General features: G+C 41.2%; 1 protein-coding gene across 6 annotated transcripts in view; it reads left to right on the forward strand.

Annotated features, from left to right (window-relative positions):
- Window positions 1–17,713, forward strand: part of dlg2 (discs, large homolog 2 (Drosophila)) — an 841,994-nt gene that overhangs the window by 809,656 nt on the left and 14,625 nt on the right. For all 6 annotated transcript variants that reach the window (XM_063053945.1, XM_063053946.1, XM_063053947.1 and 3 more), the window contains 2 exons: window positions 3,919–4,091; window positions 12,236–12,345. In XM_063053945.1, coding sequence (XP_062910015.1) covers window positions 3,919–4,091; window positions 12,236–12,345 — 283 coding nt within the window. The remainder of the gene's footprint in view (window positions 1–3,918; window positions 4,092–12,235; window positions 12,346–17,713) is intronic.

Genomic DNA, 17,713 nt, shown 5'->3' on the forward strand with positions numbered 1-17,713 from the left:
TTAACCTATGTTGTTGCCTTAAGGGATTCCTGGGCATTTACACCAAGGTCCCTCCGTCCCTCAGTTCTCCCTGTGACCCTATCATTCATTAGTCCTCCCAAAATACATCATCTCATATTTTTGCAGAACTAAATTCCATCTGCCATTTCTCTGCGCAGCCTACCAATTCATCAGTTTACAACATGATTATGAGAGCAATGTTTAACAAACATTTATACAGGCACATGGACAAGCAAGGAATGGAGGAATATGGACCATGAGCAGGGAGATGGGATTGGTTGAGATTGGCACAGGCATCGTGGGTTGGAGGGCCTGTTCCGTTTTCTTTCAGTATCAACAACACCACTAACTTTTGTGACACCTGCAAGTGTATTAATACATTTCCTACATCCAGATGGTTAATATCTACAAGAATCGGCAAGCATTCCAATACTGATCCCTATGGTACGCTAGTAGTCCACAGGCTTCCAACCATAAGATCAGCCATCAATCATCACTCTCTGTTTCCCAATGAATTTTGGATCAGATTAGCCAAATGGCCCTTAATCCCATGGCTCTCACCTTACATTTGGAACACTGTCAAAAGCCTTACTATAGTTGATATAGTCTATATCAACCACACCACCTTCATTCATGCAGTGTTATTTTTTTTAATCAGTCGAATTATTTAGAAAGGATTTCCTTTCAATGTAGCCATGCTGACAATCCTTCATTAATCTTTGACTCTCCAAATCCAGATTAATCTTATACTTCAGAATGTTTTCTCAATAATTTTCCTACCACTGATGTTAGATTTACTGGCCTGTAAATAGCTCTGCTGCTCTTCTTGAATAAAGCCTTTGCTTTGGACTCCAGGCAGATTTTGAGTGGTTGATTAACGAGTGCCATGAGAAATCTTAAAATGTTTCTATCAAGTAATAGCAAAGTCTTTTATCATAAACATACTGAATAGTCTCAGTGAGCAAGTGAGTAAGAAATAGCTGTGAGAATGAAAGTTCAAAGATAATGATAACCAGGGGTTACATATGCTTCTATGTGCTAAAACTCTTACAAATAGATTTTAATCCTATCAGATTGGTGCTTTTATCTTGATTTAATTTAATAATGATTATCTTTACAATCCAGATAAACTCTAAGTTCTGAACTGTACAATATTAAGGAAATACCGTACATAAAACATCATTCACATGATACTCTAGCAATCTCTTCAAACAGATTGGTAGAATTACTGAGTGAGACCATATCAGTGAAGTACAAATTGTTATTCCTCTTTCTGGAGAACTCTCTGACCTTATCCTCGTTATTACCTATCAGCCATCGAGCCTTGACTGCTGAATCTCTTGGCAAGATTGTACATTGTGACATAGGATCATCTTGACTGAGAGGGCTATATGGAACCAAGGCCAACAGCTGCAGCCTCTGGGGGAGAATTGCATAGAACTAGTAGAACAGGAAAAAGCACATGGAAGGCAAGTTAAAGGGTTGTATGAGAGTGAGTGTTCAGTGCTATAAATGATTTTGCTCTTGGTTTTGATTGAATGTATAAAAATATTTGGCATATTGATTTATGTGTTTCAATAACATAGAGAAGGGAAGCACTGTTACTGTTGGAATTGGGAAATCTATTCATTTATGATAATGCTTGAGAAGTGGAAATGGCTGGGGAATCAGAATTCATTCCTCATCTAAAGTTGTTACTGAGTGTAGTGAGGAGTCATCCTCCTGTCCAGTTAATAAGCTTGTGGTGAGAGAGTTCTAACTGTTCTGTGAATGAGCAATCACAAAGGAAATGAAAAATGCATCCACAGGGGAGAAAATTGTGTGACTTGGAATTTACCTTTTGGATGTTGGAATAACCAAACAACAGGTCAACGGTTTTAACATAAGTAATATGCCAATGTTAGTCTGTGGTGAAAGCTCAGGGAGCTGGGGTAGATAGTGCAGTGTGCTGATATCTGTTCATCACAGTTCTTGGACTTCAGGTATCTCTTAGAACCTGCGCCTGACCAACCAGTATCAGGAAAAGATGAGACTATCCCAACTGCATCTTTGAGCCATTCGTTGGAGGCAAGCACTATTGCTTCTGTTAGCAACCTGAGTAATGATAGCCATATACCTGAAAAAGTAAATACAGAGCAACATTGCACAAATAATTTGAGTAAAGTTGTGTGAGCCAAAGGCCTCACACATTTGTTAAAAATCCCAACCAAATATTATCAGAGAGTGAAGAAAATGACAGCAATCAGAATCTTTCAAAACTGTATTACATTTATACGTATGTCTCTAAATATTTCTTAGAAATATCTTTTATATTGAGAAATAGTTATTTACAACTAGATTTGTATCAACTCACCCTTGACTGCTTTGCATTTCTTCAAGTTTAGATTGCATACTATCGAGGTTTCTGATTCATCAATAAATAATTTTGTTTTTATTTTAATTGTCAGGCTAGTATATGTCTCTTTCTGTCTTTTCTCAAATGTAACAAAATTAGTATCCTTGCCATTATATTGCGCAATATATGTTCTAATGAAAAATTACAGAATTTCTGATGCCTGAAACAAGTTCTTGATTTTTTTTCCCCTCTGGAGAGTCAGTGTATTTTAATAGAATTATGAGACGTGTAGATAGCATAGACAATAGGAATCTTTTTCCCAGGGGAGAAATGTCAAATATTAGAGGATATACATATAAAGTGAGAGGGAGAAGTTTAAAGGAAATGAGCAGAGTCTTGATGAAGGGTCTCGGCCTGAAATGTCGACTGCACCTCTTCCTAGAGATGCTGCCTGGCCTGCTGCGTTCACCAGCAACTTTGATGTGTGTTGCTTGAATTTCCAGCATCTGCAGAATTCCTGTTGTTTGAGCAGAGCAGGTTTGTTTTTCACAAAATAGTAGGATCCTGGATAAGGCTGCCATGGAAGTTGATGCAATGATGGCATTTAAGTTTATAGATAGACACATGAATATGCAGGGAGTGTAGAGATATGGATTATGTGCAGGGAAAGAAATTTAATTCAATTCAGCATCATGTTCAATGCAGACATTGTGGGCTAATGGACCTATTCCGAATTTGTACTGTTCTATGCGGTTTTTGATTTATTTGTTTGGAGTACTGTAGTCTGACCAGTATACCGTAGCAACTTCTATGGAAATTGATTTTAGGACTGTGCAATTCACCACGCAATAGAATCATGATTGTAGTAACATTGCTGAAGGTTGGAATCTCATGAAAGAAGATCATCAGGCAGATTTACCCTTGTACTTTGCAGCCCTTGGCTGACAAAACGTTCTTATAGAAAATATTGGCAGGATACCTATAATAGAATAAAAACAAAATGGTTAAAATATGTTGCTTTTAGGGGTGAGATAATGTCTCAAGCTCAAATACTTTTGGGACTAATTTTTGGCAAATCAGAATCAGTGTTACACTTTAATGATGTTGGTTTAATATAAATATTCTAATATAATCAGGTTGCTTATTTAGAAGTGCTCATTAACAGACTGGTATTGTACTTAAATATTCTTTCACTTTATAAGTTAAAAATTTCTAAGGCATAATTTACTGCTAATCAATACATGGTATGAAGCAGCTACTCCTGTGTGTATTAGGAAGCCCACCATGTTTTGAAAAACTGCTCACTAGTATTCAGTCGTATGGTCTATAAATTTGTTTCAAATTTTCTGTGGTAGATGACTTGATCAAGCTAATTACAAAAATCCTTTCCAGTATTGTCTTGGATTTATACTCCTTATATTCTTTTCAAATGTGGATTTTGATATGAAAATTTGCAGCGTCACATGCAATTATTTATTTACTTTTTATGAGCTCGTCATAGTTGCAACAGTTAAAACAGACATTGATATGGAAGTGAACTGGTAGTCTGCCTTTTGAAGTATTTATTTTCTCTTCATAAACAGACACTACAAGACCAAAACGTGATTATGAAATGGATGGAAGAGACTATCACTTCGTTACTTGTAGAGATCAGATGGAAAAGGATATCCAAGAACACAAATTTATTGAAGCAGGACAATACAATGATAATCTATATGGAACTAGTGTCCAATCTGTAAAATATGTGGCTGAAAGAGTATGTTGTTTACTTTACTTTTTAAGAAAACAATATTCTGGGGTACAAATTCTGATGACAATTTGGGGTTAGGGCAAAAATGAGAGACGTTAACCTTGCTTTTTACAGCAACATCAAGCCCTCCTGAATCAAATGTCCTTTGTTTCAAAGTTAGAACAAAGCCCTATGTTATTTTTTTGCTTTGGAACACAGAATACCTATGTTTTGCTGATTATAGAAATCACATTTTTTCTCTGAGGTAGGAATATGACTCTATATGTAATCTGAAACACTCTGGACAATTGATTGCTGATTCCAGAATTTTATCCAGACAATATTAAGCAGAAATAAATCAAACAATAATTTGACACCTTTAAACAATTTTCTTTCAAATTGTTCAGAAACATTGTAGCAATCTAGTCAAGGCCAAAACTACAATTAATACTTTTGATTTACAAATCTATGATCCAAATTACATATTTTTATATTAATTACATTTCCTTCAGTTGACACACATATTAATTTTGAAGCAAATAGGAACTGATATCAAATACCCATATTAAAGTAGGCAAATTGATTAACTGTTTGATTATTTTTTAACACCAATTAAAATAAAACTTTAAATCTGTAAATTTACAGGGAAGTTGACTTCAGTAATTTACAATACAAAGGGTTCAGCTATTTTTGTTATGATTTATAACCACTGAAAACTCTGCTACCTCTCCTTCTTATTCTTCACCGACAAGTCATGGTTTCCTTTATGTAATTATTATGTACAGTTTTTGTCCATCTTGGGATAGGAGAATGATGAGAGATAGAAATTTCTCATTGCATTGGTGGTAGATGACTTCTGATATTTTTCAGAGTAAGTAAAAGTAGCAAAAATAACAGTTATTGATGACATGATAGAAACTTTGTTTGTATACTATGTGTCAACAACAATAATAGGTCATAGTTTATAACAACATACATCAAAGTTGCTGGTGAATGCAGCAGGCCAAGCAGCATCTATAGGAAGAGGCGCAGTCGACGTTTCAGGCCGAGACCCTTCGTCAGGACTAACTGAAGGAAGAGTGAGTAAGGGATTTGAAAGTTGGAGGGGGAGGGGGAGATCCAAAATGACAGGAGAAGACAGGAGGGGGAGGGATAGAGCCGAGAGCTGGACAGGTGATAGGCAAAAGGGGACACGAGAGGATCACGGGACAGGAGGCCCGGGAAGAAAGACAAGGGGGGGGGTGACCCAGAGGATGGGCAAGAGGCATATTCAGAGGGACAGAGGGAGGAAAAGGAGAGCAAGAGAAAGAATGTGTGCATAAAAATGAGCAACAGATGGGGCACGAGGGGGAGGCGGGGCCCCAGCGGAAGTTAGAGAAGTCGATGTTCACGCCATCAGGTTGGAGGCTACCCAGACGGAATATAAGGTGTTGTTCCTCCAACCTGAGTGTGGCTTCATCTCCACAGTAGAGGAGGCCGTGGACAGACATGTCAGAATGGGAATGGGATGTGGAATTAAAATGTGTGGCCACTGGGAGATCCTGCCCCCTCTGGCGGACAGAGCGTAGATGTCCAGCAAAGCGGTCTCCCAGTCTGTGTCGGGTCCCACCAATATATAAAAGGCCACATCGGGAGCACCGGACGCAGTATATCACCCCAGTCGACTCACAGGTGAAGTGATGCCTCACCTGGAAGGACTGTTTGGGGCCCTGAATGGTGGCAAGGGAGGAAGTGTAAGGGCATGTGTAGAGTTGTCCCTTGTCCATTCGTCCCCCCCATCCCTCCCCACTGATCTCCCTCCTGGCACTTGTGCGAAACAAGTGCTACACATGCCCTTACACTTCCTCCCCGCCTCCCCCTCGTGCCCCATCTGTTGCTCATTTTTATGCACACATTCTTTCTCTTGCTCTCCTTTTTCTCCCTCTGTCCCTCTGAATATGCCTCTTGCCCATCCTCTGGGTCACCCCCCCCCCTTGTCTTTCTTCCCGGGCCTCCTGTCCCATGATCCTCTCGTGTCCCCTTTTGCCTATCACCTGTCCAGCTCTCGGCTCTATTCCTCCCCCTCTTGTCTTCTCCTGTCATTTTGGATCTCCCCCTCCCCCTCCAACTTTCAAATCCCTTACTCACTCTTCCTTCAGTTAGTCCTGACGAAGGGTCTCGGCCTGAAACGTCGACTGCGCCTCTTCCTATAGATGCTGCTTGGCCTGCTGCGTTCACCAGCAACTTTGATGTATGTTGCTTGAATTTCCAGCATCTGCAGAATTCCTGTTGTCATAGTTTATAACAATGGCTTAGTGGCATTCATTACACTTGTGATAGTATTTCCCACATAACTACCGTATCTATATTTCCAAATGTATTACTTTGATTCAGCTTGGGATGATGTGAATACCTCAAAGTACAAACCCCATTTCCAGAAAAGTTGGGATATTTTCCAAAATGCAATAAAAACAAAAATCTGTGATATGTTAATTCACGTGAACCTTTATTTAACTGACAAAAATACAAAAAAATTTTCAATTGCTTTACTGACCAACTTAATTGTATTTTGTAAACATACACAAATTTAGAATTTGATGGCTACAACACACTCAACAAAAGTTGGGACAGAGGCATGTTTACCATTGTGTTACATCACCTTTCCTTTTAATAACACTTTTTAATCGTTTTGGAACTGAGGATACTAATTGTAGTAGATTTGCAATTGGAAATTTTGTGCTTTCTTGCTTCAGCTGCTCAACAGTCCGTGGTCTCCATTGTCTGATTCTCCTCTTCATGATGTGCCATACATTTTCAGTAGGAGATAGATCTGGACTGGCAGCAGGCCAGTCAAGCACACGCACTCTGTGTCTACAAAGCCACGCTGTTGTAGCCCATGCAGAATGTGGTCTGGCATTGTCCTGCTGAAATAAGCATGGACGTCCCAGGAAGAGACGTCGCCTTGATGGCAACATATGTCTCTCTAAAATCCGAATATACGCCTCAGAGTCAATGGTACCTTCACATACATGCAACTCACCCATGCCGTGGGCACTGATGCACCCCCATATCATCACAGTTGCTGGCTTTTGCAACTTTCGCTGATAACAATCTGGATGGTCATTTTCATCTTTGGCACGGAGAACTTGACGCCCATTTTTTCTGAAAACTAGCTGAAATGTGGACTCATCTGACCACAGCACACGGTTCCACAGTCTTTTGGTCCATCTGAGATGAGCTCGGGCCCAGAGAACTCGCCGGCGTTTCTGCATAGAGTTGATGTATGGCTTCCTCCTTGCGTAATACAGTTTCAAGTTGCATTTCTGGATGCAGCGACGAACTGTGTTGAGTGACAATGGTTTTCGGAAGTACTCCCGAGCCCAGGTGGCTATAATTGTCACAGTAGCATTACGGTTTCTTAGGCAGTGCCGCCTGAGGGCTCGAAGATCACGTGCATTCAACAGTGGTTTCTGACCTTGCCCTTTACACACTGAGATGTCTCTGAATTTTCTGAATCTTTTCACAATACTGCAGATGTTGAAAGACCTAAATTCTCTCCAATCTTGCATTGAGAAATGTTCCTTTTGAACTGACTAACAATTCTGTCACGAATTTTGGCACAAAGGGGTGAGCCACGACCCATCCTTGCTTGCAAAGACTGAGCCTTTGATGGACGCTACTTTTATACCCATTCATGATGCCTCACCTGCTAGCAATTAGCCTGCTTAACGTGGAGTCTTCCAAACTGGTGTTACTTGAATATTCTGTGCACTTTTCAATCTTATTTTAACTCTGCCCCAACTTTTGTTGAGTGTGTTGCAGCCATCAAATTCTAAGTTTGTGTGTATTTACAAAATACAATTAAGTTGGTCAGTAAAACTATTGAAAATCTTTTCTTTCTACTTTTGTCAGTTAAATAAAGGTTCACGTGAATTAACGTATCACAGACAACAGGAATTCTGCAGATGCTGGAAATTCGAGCAACACACATCAAAGTTGCTGGTGAACGCAGCAGGCCAGGCAGCATCTCTAGGAAGAGGTACAGTCGACGTTTCAGGCCAAGACCCTTCGTCAGGACTAACTGAAGGAAGAGTTAGTAAGAGATTTGAAAGTGGGAGGGGGAGGGGGAGATCCAAAACGATGGGAGAAGACAGGAGGGGGAAGGATGGAGCCAAGAGCTGGACAGGTGATCGGCAAAGAGGATATGAGAGGATCATGGGACAGGAGGCCCAGGGAGAAAGACAAGGGGGCGGGGGAACCCAGAGGATGGGCAAGGGGTATAGTCAGAGGGACAGAGGGAAAAAAAGGAGAGTGAGAGAAAGAAAGAATGTATGTATAAAAATAAATAATAAATGGGGTACGAGGGGGAGGTGGTGCATTAGCGGAAGTTAGAGAAGTCAATGTTCATGCCATTAGGTTGGAGGCTACCCAGACAGGATATAAAGTGTTGTTCCTCCAACCTGAGTGTGGCTTCATCTTTACAGTAGAGGTGGCCGTGGATAGACATGTCAGAATGAGAATGAGATGTGGAATTAAAATGTGTGGCCACTGGGAGATCCTGCTTTCTCTGGCGGACAGAGCATAAGTGTTCAGCAAAGCGGTCTCCCAGTCTGCGTCGGGTCTCGCCAATATATAAAAGGCCACATCGGGAGCACCGGACGAAGTATATTACCCCAGCTGACTCACAGGTGAAGTGTCGCCTCACCTGGAAGGACTGTCTGGGGCCCTGAATGGTGGCAAGGGAGGAAGTGTAAGGGCATGTGTAGCACTTGTTCCGCTTACAAGGATAAGTGCCAGGAGGGAGATCAGTGGGGAGGGATGGGGAGGATGAATGGACAAGGGAGTCGCGTAGGGAGCGATCCCTGCGGAAAGCGGGGGGGGGGAGGGGGAAGGGAAAGATGTGCTTAGTGGTCGGATCCCGTTGGAGGTGGCAGAAGTTACGGAGAATAATATGTTGGACCCAGAGGCTGGTGGGGTGGTAGGTGAGGACCAGGGGAACCCTATTCCTAGTGGGGTGGCGGGAGGATGGAGTGAGAGCAGATGTGTGTGAAATGGGGGAGATGCGTTTGAGAGCAGAGTTGATGGTGGAGGAAGGGAAGCCCCTTTCTTTAAAAAAAGAGGACATCTCCCTCGTCCTGGAATGAAAGCCTCATCCTGAGAGCAGATGCGGCAGAGACAAAGGAATTGCGAGAAGGGGATGGCATTTTTGCAAGAGACAGGGTGAGAAGAGGAATAGTCCAGATAGCTGTGAGAGTTAGTAGGCTTATAGTAGACATCCATGGATAAGCTGCCTCTGGAGATAGAGACAGAAAGATCTAGAAAGGGGAGGGAGGTGTCAGAAATGGACCAGGTAAACTTGAGGGCAGGGTGAAAGTTGGAGGCAAAGTTAATAAAGTCAACGAGCTCAGCATGTGTGCAGGAAGCAGTGCCAATGCAGTCGTCGATGTAGGGAAGGAAAAGTGGGGGACAGATACCAGAATAGTTATGGAACATAAAGCCAACAAAAAGGCAGGCATAGCATGGACCCATACGGGTGCCCATAGCTACACCTTTAGTTTGGAGGAAGTGGGAGGAGCTGAAGGAGAAATTATTAAGAGCTCATTGACTTTATTAACTTTGCCTCCAACTTTTTAAAGAAAGGGGCTTCCCTTCCTCCACCATCAACTCTGCTCTCAAACGCATCTCCCCCATTTCATGCACATCGCTCTCACTCCATCCTCCCACCACCCCACTAGGAATAGGGTTCCCCTGGTCCTCACCTACCACCCCACCAGCCTCCGGGTCCAACATATTATTCTCCGTAACTTCCGCCACCTCCAACGGGATCCCACCACTAAGCACATCTTTCCCTCCCCCCCCCGCCCCCTCTGCTTTCCGCAGGGATCGCTCCCTTGTCCATTCGTCCCTCCCATCTCTCCCCACTGATCTCCCTCCTGGCACTTATCCGTGTAAGTGGAACAAGTGCTACACATGCCCTTACACTTCCTCCCTTACCACCATTCAGGGCCCCAGACAGTCCTTCCAGGTGAGGTGACACTTCACCTGTGAGTCGGCTGGGGTGATATACTGCATCTGGTGCTCCTGATGTAGCTTTCTATATATTGGTGAGACCCGACACAGACTGGGAGACCGCTTTGCTGAACACCTCATCTCTGTCCGCCAGAGAAAGCATGATCTCCCAGTGGCCACACATTGTAATTCCACATCCCATTCCCATTCTGACATGTCTATCCACGGCCTCCTCTACTGTAAAGATGAAACCACACTCAGGTTGGAGGAACAACACCTTATATCCCGTCTGGGTAGCCTCCAACCTGATGGCATGAACATTGACTTCTCTAACTTCCGCTAGTGCCCCACCTCCCCCTCGTACCCCATCCGTTATTTGTTTTTATACACACATTCTTTCTTTCTCTCGCTCTCCTTTTTCTCCCTCTGTCCCTCTGACTATACCCCTTGCCCATCCTCTGGGTTACCCCCCCACCTTGTCTTTCTCCCTGTCCCATGATCCTCTCATATCCCTTTTGCCCATCACCTGTCCAGCTCTTGGCTCCATCCCTCCCCCTCCCGCCTTCTCCTATCATTTTAGATCTCCCCCTCCCCCTCCCACTTTCAAATCTCTTACTAACTCTTCCTTCAGTTAATCCTGACGAAGGGTCTCGGCCTGAAACGTCGACCGTACTTCTTCCTAGAGATGCTGCCTGGCCTGCTGCGTTCACCAGCAACTTCGATGTGTGCGGCTTAACATATCAGAGATTTATGTCTTTATTGCATTTTGGAAAATATCCCAACTTTTCTGGAAATGGGGTTTGTAAGTTTGATTAACTAGAACTTACAGAACCCAAGACAGGGGAACTGGAGCTGGGGTTTACAGGAAAGTATACATATCTGCTCAACTGAGCAGATTGAAGAGTTGCTTGAGTCCGAACCAAAAAACATAACAGCATTTAATATAATATGAATCCAGGAAGGAAACTGAATAGAGAGAAAAAAAATCTTAGAGTAGTAAAAGAGGCAGAATAAAATTTTAAGTATTTTTATCTCTCCTACAGTAATTAAAATCTGAACAAATGACACCCCACATCTGTAAACTTTCATCTCATTAACCCTGAGCTTGTTTGGAAATGCTTATTAATAATCATGCAAATAAAAATATATTTATTCAGGAATGGACAAGCCCTAATTTTTTTCTCATCAGCTTATTGGGAATATAGACTGAAATTTATCGAAATTGTGGTGATGCTTTTGGTGCCAATGAAAATCATGGCTTTTCCACTCCAGTACAACTTCTGGATTATGGCATTTAACTGTAACTGTAAACTAGTGAATTTACACTGAAGTTACAGGAAGCACTGTTAAACCCGCTGTCATTTCTACACTGAAATACAAAATGGTAGTTTTAGCTTCAAAGATCAGAAATAAGGTCCAGTAAACAATCCTTTTAATAAAACTATACACAAGTAGGCTCACTTAATGGCCTTTGAATTAGATGTCAAACTGCTTTAGGGTAGCAGACTCTTACTTCCAAGTCAGGTTGTTCATGTATGACACTAGAGAATTGACTCCAGAGTGCTACACTGTTTACTAGATAAATGTTTGAAAGATGGAGTGATTGATAGTTATGGGAACTGGCAGAGAAGAGAGAACTGGCAGAGAAGAGAAGTTGAGGCCAGCATCGATCACGCATGATCATATTGAATGATGGGCCTGGTAACCTACTCCTGCTCCTTGTTTTCTTTCATTAGAAGTGGTTATGATTTATATAAGATGTTAAACTGGGGCTTTGTTGCTATGTTAAGCAGTTGTAAAATATCAAAGAAATATTTTGACAAGTAGGAGAATTCTCTGTATGTCCTAGCTGAAACTTATTCTTCAATCAATATTACTAAAACAAATTTTCTGCTCACAATCATTCTGCTGTTTCTGAGGACTTGCTGATGCATCTCCTACGTAACTACAGTATCTATACTTCTAAGTGATACAGCTTGGGATGATGAAATATGCCAGTCTTTTTCATGAATGATTTTAGATATATCTGAAAATTATTGTGCATGTTAGTCTTCTGCGGTTCTCACTTTGGAAAGATATAGGGATTTTATAGTTAAAAGATTCAATTTCAATTCTTTTAATTTAGTGAGTGTGGAAGCTTTTTCTGCTCTAAGAATGATGAACTGTTTCCTTGTTTCTCTTAGGGCAAACATTGCATACTTGATGTTTCAGGAAATGCCATAAAACGTTTACAAATTGCTCAACTTTATCCCATTGCTATTTTCATCAAGCCCACATCTGTGGATTCATTACTGTGAGTATTTTTTCAATGAAATTTGAGTGCCTAAGGACCAGGTATTTTCTGTGTTCTGCTGACCACGGGCTTGTTTTCACCTATTTATTCACACTATTTAGTAGTACTCAAGATCCAATTTGAATTAGTTCACCATACCCAATCTTAATACCAATCAAACTCAAGTGTTTTTAGATCTAAGAATGTAACAACTTCACACATAAATACCATTCATGCTTCCAGTTTCCCCTCATTAGGTAATTATGATGTGTACAAAGGTCTCAATGCTGGGAGTGGGAAGATGGGTTAAATCATCAAATGTATTCACCCCATTAAACTCACTGTTTTATAGTGGCAGGTTTTGCGGCATTTGAATTGATGGGAAACTTACTTAAATGTATAATTAGGTTCCCATAATGCAACTATAAGCATGGTTTAAAACACTGGACTAGTTTTCCAGAAACTGAAAAACCAGGCAGTGAAAGAGAGACAGTCAAACAAGACTTCATTCACCTCCTGCTGATCTCTGATTTTCACCTCTACTCCTTTTATCTTCAGATCACCCTCCCTGTAGACCAACCTTGCCAAAATGCACCTTTTTGGTCTCAGCTGCTGGATGCCATCAAATTTGATATGATTTCCTTGGCAATCCTCTGGTTGTTCTGGGCCTGTCTCACATTAGCTATTTATATTAATATTGGGTCTAATGATTGCTCACAGACTGGATACCCCTTACGGTGATTAGGATGAATCTATTTGCTGAAGGTCTGCATGTAATTCTTTATCAAACAGTATGTAATCTGTTGATTGATGGTTAAGGATGTGAGGTCATTGAGAACAGGAAAGGTGAATATATAAATTCCTGAGTTAGGTCACATATGCATGTTCTGCAATGAGTAATTGAAAGAAAAACAATATTTTATGGTCTCTTGCAATACTTACAATTTTGTGGTCCAGCTTACCATGATGAAAACCCCACTTTGACTTCTGCATCAGAATTTCAAAATTATAGGAGCTGCAAGAAGCAAATAGTGAATAAACACATTTCAGTCCCAGCCATCTGACAAGTCAAACATGCCTGCTGTTGCTTGTTCCCTGCAGCAGAATGAACGATGGGTCTGTTTAGCAGTCTGGAAAACAGCAAGATTTTTCCTTACCACTGCTCAGCCCTGAAGCAAGTGGTCCTCTCACTTGTTGAAAATTAACGTCACTTAAGTTTTGAATTGGTGCAGTGTACTCTTGAATAACATTAACACACTATTCAATCTGCTCAAAATTAAATAGAGGAAATTTGTTTCATATATTATATTTCCAAATAAGATCATGTTTTTTAAAAATCGCACAATATGGCTGAAAAACTCTTTTGTCTATACCTTGTCTCATTATTTTAAAGAATCTTTTTCAGTCCAGGTCTCACAATCCATGGAAACAGCTTCCCTCTTGTGTGAGTGAAAATGGCTTCAGGCTGCTAATGCTGAATGCAAACGAGTATCTCTCAATATACAAGAACACATCCCAGTTGAAGTCTTTGCTTAAAGAGTTCTAGTGGTAGTGGTGATGCTCAGGAATATCATGGATCATTTATTTTATAATTAAATCTGGGATTTTACAGATGTAACAGATGTAACAATTAAGCAAAAATTCGGATTTCTGTTTTTATGCTCACGTATTACCACATCTTTAGTTTGCTTTAAATTTCTCAGATGTGTGCACAGATATTGTTTACCTGCATATTCTTCTTAATTCAATATTTAAAATATTATTTTCTGTTTGAAGATAACCAGTGTTATGATTGGATATCTGCTGCATCAAATACAAAAATCCTTATATAGCATTGAAAGTAGCCAATTTAAAATGTCCCATTACTAAATATTTCTTTTTAATCTTTTAAATGTTTGCATAATTATAATTCTAAATCCATCCCAAATTGGACTTTAATTTTCCTACTCATGCTATTTTCGGAAAGGAGGAATGGGTTATAAATAGCTATAAATCCAGTTGTAGAGCACTTATTTAAATCTTTCACAGTTGAATCAGAGCGTAAGATTATGATTGACTTAATTCTACTAAACCTTCTTTAACCTAACATCAGTCGCAGAGAAAATGCTAGTGTCTGTTCTCCTTAAAGTCATAGATTCATAGACCAAAGCAGCACAGATACAGGCATTTCATCCCAGCAAGTCCATGCTAGCCAGGTGCCTACCCAGTGAGTTCCAATTTCATTTGTTTGGTCCATACCCTCTAAGTCAGCGGTCCCCAACCACCGGCCCGCGGATCGGTACCTAGCTGCAAAGCATATGCTACCGGGCTGTGAGGAAACGATATGAGTCAGCTGCACCTTTCCTCATTCCCTGTCACGCACTGTTGAACTTGTGTACTGGATGGGCACAGAGACTCATTCAGCCAGAGACTCATTCCTCCAAGATGCAGCACAGAGCGTCATAGGAAGTCATTCCTGCCTGTGGCCATCAAACTTTACAACTCCTCCCTTGGAGGGTCAGACACCCTGTGCCGATAGGCTGGTCCTGGACTTATTTCATAATTTACTGGCATAATTTACATATTACTATTTAACTATTTATGGTTCTATTACTATTTACTATTTATGGTGCAACTGTAACGAAAACCAATTTCCCCTGGGATCAATAAAGTATGACTATGACTATGATTATGACTATGACTATGACTATATGAACATAGGGTTGACAACCATCCCGTATTTGCCGGGACATCCCATATATTGGGCTAAATTGGTTTGTCCCATACGGGACCGCCCTTGTCCCGTATTTCCCCCGCTAAGGTAGAGCATTCCTATGAAACCTTTCGTGCCGGAATGGCATAAGGCGAAGAAGCAATTACCATTAATTTATATGGGAAAAAAATTTTCAGCGTTCCCAGACCCAAAAAAAACCTACCAAATCATACCAAATAACTCATAAAACCTAAAATAACTCTAACATATAGTAAAAGCAGGAATGATATGATAAATACACAGCCTATATAAAGTAGAAATAATGTATGTTCAGTGTAGTCGGGAAGATTAAGCCAAAACCGATTTGTGGAAAAAAAATCGGCGCGTATGCGCACGTCACACATGCGCACACAGGTGCCCGCGCAAGGCTTCATGGTCATGGTAGTCTTTCTCAGGGTAAACACAAAGTATCGCGTCAACACACACAAAAAATGCTGGTGAACACAGCAGGCCAGGCAGCAGCTATAGGAAGAGGTACAATTGACGTTCGGGCCAGGACCCTTCATCAGGATTTGACTGCTACTTTTGTCCCTTATTTGGGAGTGAGAAAGTTGGCAACCCTAACTGTAAAAGACATGTTGAGGTGAGTTTAACCCTACTTGAACACCCCCCCCCCGCCCGATCAGCTGGTCCGCAAGAATATTATCAATATTAAACCGGTCCGCGGTGCAAAAAAGGTTGGGGACCCCTGCTCTAAGCCCCACTGCTGCATATACCTATCCAAATATTTCTCAAGTGATACTGTTGTACCCGCCTAAATCAAGTCTTTGGCACCCTCTGCATGGAAAAGTTGCCCCTGGGTCCCTTCTGAATCTTTCCATTCTCACCCCAAATCTATGATGCCCTGACCCTAAGGGAAAGACTGTTACATTCCACCTTATCTATGCCTCTCATAATTTTAAACATTTCTATAAAAATCACCGACCATTCTCCCCCATTCCAAGGAATAAAGTCTTAACCTGGTCAACATCTCCCTCTAGCTCAGGCCCTCTGGTCCTGGCAACACTCTTGGAGATCTTTTCTACATTCTTTCCAATTTAACCACATTGTTCCTATAACAGGGTGACGAAAAGTGTACGAAGTACTCCAAGTGTGGCCTCACCAACTACATCTACAACTACAGCAGAATCTCCAACTCCTATATCTAATGTCCTGACTGATGAAGGCCAGCACACTAAAAATCTTTTTTTTACCAACTTAACAATGCGACCCTGCTTTCAACAAACTTGCTGCCTGAGTTCTCTCTGTCCCATTACACTCCCTAGAGCCCTTCCATTCAGAGTATAAGTCCAGTGCACTAGTTTGCCTTTTCCAAAATGCAATACCTCACACTTTCCTGTATTGAAATTGATTTGTCACTCCTCAACCCACTTCCCTCACTGATCAAAGCCCCCCTGTAATCTATGATAACCTTCTTCACTATCATCATCTCCTAATTTTGTGTCATCCACAAACTTACTAATCCAGCCTTGTGCATCCACATCCAAATCATTTGTTATAAATAATGAGTAACAAGGGTTCGAACACTGACCCCTACAGCATACCAATATTTACCAGTCTTCATTACGAGAAACTGTCTTCTACCACCACCTTCTGCTTCCTGCCTTGAAGCTAAGTTTGAATCCACCTAATGACCTCTCTCTCTGGATTCCATGGGACCTCACTTTCCTGACCAGCTGACCATGCGGGACCATATTGAAGACCTTGCACTAATCCAAATAGACACAACTTTCCACACCCCAAAACCATGCTGCCTCCTACTAATCCACTGACCATCCAAATGCTAGTAGATCCTGTCCCTCAGAATTTCCCTTGTTAACGTACCTACTACTGCTGTCAAGCTGACAGACTTGTAGTTCCCTTGCTTGTCCTTGCTACACTTCTTAAACCATTGAACAAAATAAGCCACCTTCCAGTCTTCAGGAACTTCACTAGTGGCTAATGGTGAATCAAATATCTCTGCAAGGACCTCCAAGATTTCTTCCCTAGCCTCCCCCTGAAGTCTGACGATGCACTCAGTTAAGCCTGAGACATTATCCACCTTAATGCACTGTAAGGCTGCTAATACCTCCTCATTGATAATACGAATATCATCCAAAACATCTCCACTTGTTACCTCAGTAAACACAAAGGAGAAATATTCATTAAAAATACCACCTATCTCCTGTAGCTCAAGATATACACAGCACTGCTAATCTCTCCCTGGTCACCATTTTAGTCTTGAGGCAGCTATAGAACTTTTGGAATTTTCCTTAATCTTACCTGCCAGATCCATCTCGTAAACTCTCTTTGTCCTCCTGGTTTTCCTCTTAAGAGTATCCTTAATCTTTTTCATCAAGGGATTCGCTCAATCTGAACCTTCTAAATCTAATGAATGCTTCTTTATCTTGATCAAATTCTCGGTATCTGTCATCAGTCAAAAGTCCCTATACTTGCCCTTCACCGTAACAGAATCATGCTGCTCCTTGACTCTTAATATCATCTTCTTAAAAGCCTCCCAATTACTATTCATTTCTTTTCTTTCAAACAGACTCATCCAATTAACCTTTGCTAGGTCCTGCCTAATTCCCCCAAAATTAGCTGTGCTTCAGTTTGGAATCCTGACCTGTGCACCTGTCTAATTCTTTTCGATCTTAA

This window comes from Mobula hypostoma, chromosome 7, assembly GCF_963921235.1.
Source record: "Mobula hypostoma chromosome 7, sMobHyp1.1, whole genome shotgun sequence".
Taxonomy (NCBI): Eukaryota; Metazoa; Chordata; class Chondrichthyes; order Myliobatiformes; family Myliobatidae; genus Mobula; species Mobula hypostoma.